The sequence below is a fragment of the Somniosus microcephalus genome, chromosome 12, assembly GCF_052327205.1.
Source record: "Somniosus microcephalus isolate GS21.2 chromosome 12, FLI_Smic_1.0, whole genome shotgun sequence".
NCBI lineage: Eukaryota > Metazoa > Chordata > Chondrichthyes > Squaliformes > Somniosidae > Somniosus > Somniosus microcephalus.
The window spans coordinates 144,788,411-144,794,856 of NC_140998.1; the positions used below are offsets into that span (position 1 = coordinate 144,788,411).

The 6,446-nt window shown below is 47.6% G+C and overlaps 1 protein-coding gene across 2 annotated transcripts in view; it reads left to right on the plus strand.

Moving 5' to 3' along the window:
• The window catches only part of LOC147109579 (uncharacterized), a 152,061-nt gene extending 146,218 nt beyond the window's left edge, over positions 1–5,843 (plus strand). For both annotated transcript variants that reach the window (XM_086004208.1, XM_086004209.1), the window contains one exon: positions 5,353–5,843. In XM_086004208.1, coding sequence (XP_085860334.1) covers positions 5,353–5,598 — 246 coding nt within the window. In that variant the 3' untranslated portion in view covers positions 5,599–5,843. The remainder of the gene's footprint in view (positions 1–5,352) is intronic.
• The last annotated feature ends 603 nt before the right edge of the window (positions 5,844–6,446 follow it).

Consider the following 6,446-nt stretch of genomic DNA (forward strand, 5'->3'; position numbering starts at 1 on the left):
AATATGCGTCAATCAACATCACAAACAGATTGGGGAGACCAAACGCAGATTGGGTGACCGCTTTGCAGAACACCTCCGTTCAGTCCGTAAGGGTGACCCCGAGCTTCCGGTCGCCTGTCATTTTAATTCACCGCTCTATTCCCACTCGGACCGCACCGTCCTTGGCCTCGTGCATTGTTCCACAGAAGCTCAACGTAAACTCTAGGAACAGCATCTCATCTTCCGATTAGGCACTTTACAGCCTTCCGGACTCAATATCGAGTTCAACAATTTCAGATCATAACCTCGGCCCCTATTACATTTTTACTTATATTTTTTATCCACCCCTTTGTTTTGGTTTTTCCCTCCCCCACCCCCTTTTGCTCTCTCTCATTCTGCCAGAACATTTCACACCTAATCTGAGCCGTCTTTTGTCTCCACTAGTCCTATCACCATCTCGTCTCGTTTTGAATACCTCTTAATGTCTCTTCACTTCTTTTGTTCCCTCCCAGCCCTGCCTTTCGATCTATTTCATTTCCTTTCCAGTTTTGAAAAATGGTTAGACCCGAAACGTCGACTCTAATTTCTCTCCACGGATGTTGCCTGGCCTGCTGAGTTTTTCCAGCATTTTCTGTTGTTATTTCGGATTTCCAGCATCTGCAGTATTTTGCTATCGTTAACAGATTATCTGGTCATTATCACGTTGCTGTTTGTGGGACCTTGTGCGCAAATTGGCTGCTGCATTTCCTACATTACAACAGTGACCACTCTTCATAAAATATTTCATTGTCTGTGAAGCGCTTTGGGATGTCCTGAAGTCAAAGGTGATATATAATTGCAAGTATTAATCTCGTTCTTTCTCTCGTTCTTTCATTCTTTCTCTTTCTGTCTTTGAACCTTCAATAGTAACTCACTATTACCTTGTTTGATGATCATTGTGTGAAGTATCCATGCAGCAAGACCTTGTGGGTACAAAGATTTTATACCAACAGTTGCACTAATGAGGCTTTCATCTTCTCTGCGTTAATTAATGTCTTGCCTCAGTGCAATGGCTCTTTCATCAGGTTACTAAGGAAACAGTTTGTTTCAAGAGGATTGCATTGAAGAGTTCCTAATAAGTGAGTTCAATTGAAGATATTTCTTTTTGAAAGTTAATCAGAGCATTCAACATGAAAAGGCTCGAATACATTAGTCTTGTGCTAAAAGGAATAGAACCTGACTGAAAAGGAAAGAATTTGCATTTATATAGCGCCTTTCGCAACTTCAAGCCATCCCAACGCGCTTCGCAGCCAATTGTAATGCAGGAAACGTGGCAGCCAATTTGCGCACTGCAAGGTCCCACAAGCTGCAGTGTGATAAGTGGCACGATAATATGTTTTAGTGTTGTTGATTGTGGGATAAATATTGGTCAGGCACTGGGGATAACTCTCCTGATCGCCTTTGAAATAGTGCCAGGAGATATTTTAAGCCCGTCTGAGAGGGCAGACAGGGCCTCAGCTTAACGTCCCATCCGAAAGAAAGCACCTCTGACAGTGCAGCACTCCCTCAGTACTGCACTGAAGTGTCAGCCTAGATTTTTGTACTCAAGTGTCTGGAGTGGGACTTGAACCAACTTCTGATTGATATTTTCGAACCCTTTAAGGAAGTCCTTGTCTCGTTCCCTGGGCATCAGCTGTGACTCATTGGTGGCGTTTTGCCTCTGAGTCAGAAGTTTGTGGGATCAATCCCCACTCCAGAGAATTGAGCACATAATCGAGGCCCCATCTGCCTTCTCGGTGGATGTGAAAGATCCCACGGCACTATTTCGAAGAAGAGCAGGGGAGTTTCTCCCGGTGTCCTGGCCAGGCTTTATCACTCAACCAACATCACTAACTGGTCATTATCTCATTGCTGTTCGTGGGACCTTGCTGAGCGCAAATTGCCTTCCGCATTTCCTACATTACAACAGTGACTACACTTCAAAAAGTACTTCATTGGCTGTAAAGCACTTTGGGATGTCTTGGGGCAGTGAAAGGCGCTGTATGAGAATTCTTTCTTTTTCTTGGACTGCCTATGTGTTGACTGGATGCAGCTGGAAACAGCCATGGGCAGGCTTAGTCCATCAGTTGACTGCCTCTAACTGTAGGCCTGTCACAATCCGGTGCCTTTTCTGTCTTGGTTTTGAGGTGTTTAATGACATTCGCAAGTCGCCGGGTGGAAACTGGGCACAGTCCCATTCCATTCACCTGTTACATGGGCTGTGTGTGTGTGTTTAATGTTCGAGCAGGTGGCTGACAGTAATTCAGAGCTAATGATGAAAGCTGAGATACTGTTGCCCTTCACACAGGATGTTTACATTGATTAAACAGCAGCCACGGCCCTGCCTGCCCACCTCACTGGCTCCTTGTACTTAATGTACATGGCAGCCTTGAGTAAACGGCAGGAATGTGGGGTTTCCATCTTCATGTCACCCATCTAGCCCCCGTCACCGCAATCATGCCCTCTTCCCCCCTGTCGTCACGCCCCCGTCGCCCCGATCACCTCCCCCGTCGCCCCGATCACCTCCCCCGTCACCCCCTCTCTCTTTCCCACCCCCGTCACCCCCTCTCTCCACCCCCGTCACCACCTCCCCACCCCCTCACCTATGCCAAGCTTCAGTTCCACAAATGGTGGCCATGTTCTGATTATTGATTGTGTCAGCGGGCCACTCGACCATGAGAGGCATCACATCCCAGCCCTACCCTTCTATTAACCACTCGTGCATTTCCCAGTAAGGAACACTGGATGATGACCATGAGCAGAAAACTCAGCTGATTGGTTTCTTTATCTCACCCCGCACCCTCCCTGCCCAGAGGCTCTGAGGTCAGTTGTAGCTGCCACCCCAGCTGAGAGTAGCAGATGCGACACAGGCTGGATATTGACGCTGGTACCCTCCTGGCTCAGTGTCAGACTGTGAACCCCAGGAGTGATGTCCAATCTGTGTACCCCAGGAGCGATGTCCAGTCTGTGAACCCCGGGAGCGATGTCCAGTCTGTGAACCCCGGGAGCGATGTCCAGTCTGTGAACCCCGGGAGCGATGTCCAGTCTGTGAACCCCGGGAGCGATGTCCAGTCTGTGAACCCCGGGAGCGATGTCCAGTCTGTGAACCCCGGGAGCGATGTCCAGTCTGTGAACCCCGGGAGCGATGTCCAGTCTGTGAACCCCGGGAGCGATGTCCAGTCTGTGAACCCCGGGAGCGATGTCCAGTCTGTGAACCCCGGGAGCGATGTCCAGTCTGTGAACCCCGGGAGCGATGTCCAATCTGCTGTTTGGTGCGGTAGGAAGAGAGCCCTCCATGGAATGGCCTATCCAGTTCCCGGAAGTACTTTTCAGGTGTAAGTCGATTACGCTTCACACCACTAAACAGTGTGCTCTGCAGGTTGGATGTTATGGTCAAAGCAGAGGGAGACTCCCTTGGGAATCTTGCTCTGGTTCCTAAAGAATCTAGGTGTTAGGTGGGACCCTGGCACGAGATTTGAGCTACATTTTACACCATAACTCCAGCATTGCTGCAAAGCAAATCCACTTTGCAGCGATGCAAAACCACTTTGCTGCAACAACGCTAAACCATTTCACAACAACGCTAAACTGCTTTGCTGCAATGCTCCAGTAATGTGAATGAACCCTAAGATGGCTGTGCTGAGGTACTTCACCGTTTCTGAAGACAACTTCCCAGTGGAGCTGGAACCAGACCGTATTTATCTTGAAATATTTCCCCAGGAAAGCTCTTCAGTGCCTCACGTCGATAGACTCCGCCAAGGCCTCTGTCTCTCACAGTCAATATCTACTAATCTACAGCTTTTTCAGCTTGCAATATTCTAGTTACAGAAGGAATCTTGGCAGAGACGTTATGAGGGCAGGTTTGTGTCTCTACTGCACTACTGAGAGAGAGTGGGTCTTGAATCGAGAGAAATGCTTTTTAAAAAAAAAAGGTAAGGAAGCTGGATTAACTTGGTGTCCGCCTTGGATCAACGGTAGCACTCTCGCCTCTGAGGTGCCATCTTTCGACTGAGACGTTAAACTGAGGCTCCGTCTACCCTCTCGGATGGATGTGAAAGATCCCAGGGCACTATTTCGAAGAGGAGATGGGGAGTTCTCCCCGGTGTCCTGGCCAATACTTATCCCCCTCAACCAATATCACTAACTGATCATTTACCTCATTGCTGTTGGTGGGTGCTTGCTGTGCGCAAATTGGCAAACGCGTTTCCTACATTGCAACAGTGACTACGCTTCAAAAGTACTTCATTGGCTGTAAAGTGCTTTGGTAAGTGCTGAGGTAGTGAAAGGCGTGATATAAATGCAAGTTGTTGTTAGAAATACAAGTCTTTCTTTCTTTAACGTTATTAATGGAGAAGTGTACAACCAGGTGGGCTGTTGAACTATATTGACCAGACCAAAGCTCAGATTGAACCTGTGTCAGCGAGCTGATCTCGGCTGGTAAGGTGGGAGTCGTACTATAGTTGGCCTCCGTACCACTGAGCTGGAGGTGGTGGGGAGGGTTTCTGGTCCTCATTACTGTTACAGCGACCTCTGTTGGACAGTGCATGGTGTGTGGATGCTGGGTGAGAACAGCCTCTAGCTTGGCTGTGGTGACCCCAGCATTGAAGCACCCTCTGACCCTCACTGTCTTTGCTCTAACAAGGGCGAGGTACCAGAGGGCTGTCCCAGAGAGTCAGTAATTTCAGGGATAAAGCTTGCATTTTTACATAGCACCTTTTAAGTTCGAAAAAAATGGCCTGAGATGTAATCATAAGATGGATGCTGAACCAAAGAAGTAGATGTTAGGAAGGGTGACAAAAAGCTTGGTCAAAGAGGTAGATTATAAGGAGCGTCTTAAAGGAGAAGAGCGAGGTTGAGAGGCGGAGCGGTTTGGTGGTAAATTCCAGAACTTAGGGCCTAGACAGCTGAAGGCACGGCCGCCAATGGTGGGGCAAAGGAAGTCAGGGATGCACAAGAGGCCAGAGTTGGAAGAATGCAGAGATCTTGGAGGACTGTAGGGTTGGAGGAGGTTTCGGAGATGGGGAGGGGCGAGGCCATGGAGGGAATTTGAAAACAAGGATGAGAATGTTAATTTTGAGCTGTTGCCAGACTGGAAGCCAATGTAGGTCAGTGAGCACAGGGGTGATGGGCGAAAGGGACTTGGTGTGAGTTAGGATACGGGCAGCAGAGCTTTGGATGAGCCAAAGTTTTTGGAAGGTAGGAGGCCAGCCAGAGAAGGATTGGAATAGTCAAGTCTGTAGGTAACAGAGGAGTGGATGTTTGTGGCAGGGACAGCAAGCAATAGCTACCAATACTGACTCGGTAGCCTCCGGTTCAAAGGTTGTGCATCTAATCTCTGTATCTTTCTCTTCCCAGGACTATCTCGGTTGTATCATTGATACTTTGGATTTACCTATCAGACCTGAACATGTCTCTGCACTGTTTGGAAACATTGAGGATATCTACGAGTTTAACAGGTACAGGGAGGAACCTGGCTTCACTTTGTGCATCATTTCACAGTTATTCTCATTGCTGGTAATTTTTTTCTATTCTCAGCTTTTTTTCCCCCTCCCTATCCTCCTCACTCTTTCGATCATTTACCAGATCAATTCCTCTCTTTAACTCTTTGCTTGCTTTCTCTCTCTCTCACGTTAAGATTTAACAGATGCGTTCAAAATGATGAGGGGCTTTGACAGAGTAGATAGGGAGAAACTGTTTCCACTGGTGGGAGGGTCGGTAACCAGAGGACACAGATTTGCAGTAATTGGCAAAAGAACCAGAGGCGAGATGAGAATTTTCTTTTACGTAGCGAGTTATGATGATCTGGAATGCACTGCCTGAAAGGGTGATGGAAGCAGATTCAATAGTAACTTTCAAAAGGGAATTGGATAAATACTTGAAAGGGACAGATTTGAAGAATTATGGGTGAAGAGCAGGGGGGGAGTGGGATTAATTGGACAGCTCTTTGAAAGAGCCGGCACAGACACAATGGGCTGAATGGCTTCCTTCTGTGCTGTAAGATTCTATTGATTCCTGTGATTTCTCAGGTAAGCTGTAGCCTGCATGTAGTGTACCCATCCTCTCCGAGCAGGACCTTGTTCCAGCATTCAAATGGTCTTGACACAAATCTGCGAGAACAATATGCGCTGTTTATATTGAGTGAGAAGCTGAACTTCACAAGGTTGGCATTACTCGTGAAATGACTCCATTTTCCTTCTTCCGATGATTGATTGTAAACTCTACTTAGCTGTTTTGTGCTCCTCTGATCGAGGCTTTCTGTGCAGCCTGATCACTAGGCCGGCTTCACAGAATGGCCAACCCCATCCACCAGTAGTTATTGAGGAATGAAACACGGACAGGAATGTTGGTTTTCGACTGCTGTGTGGAAGTTGGCTCGGGTTTTGTGTTTGTACGTGCATGACTCAGCTATTGTCTAATTGTACCTACTTTGCCTGTGTGTTCACAGCCAT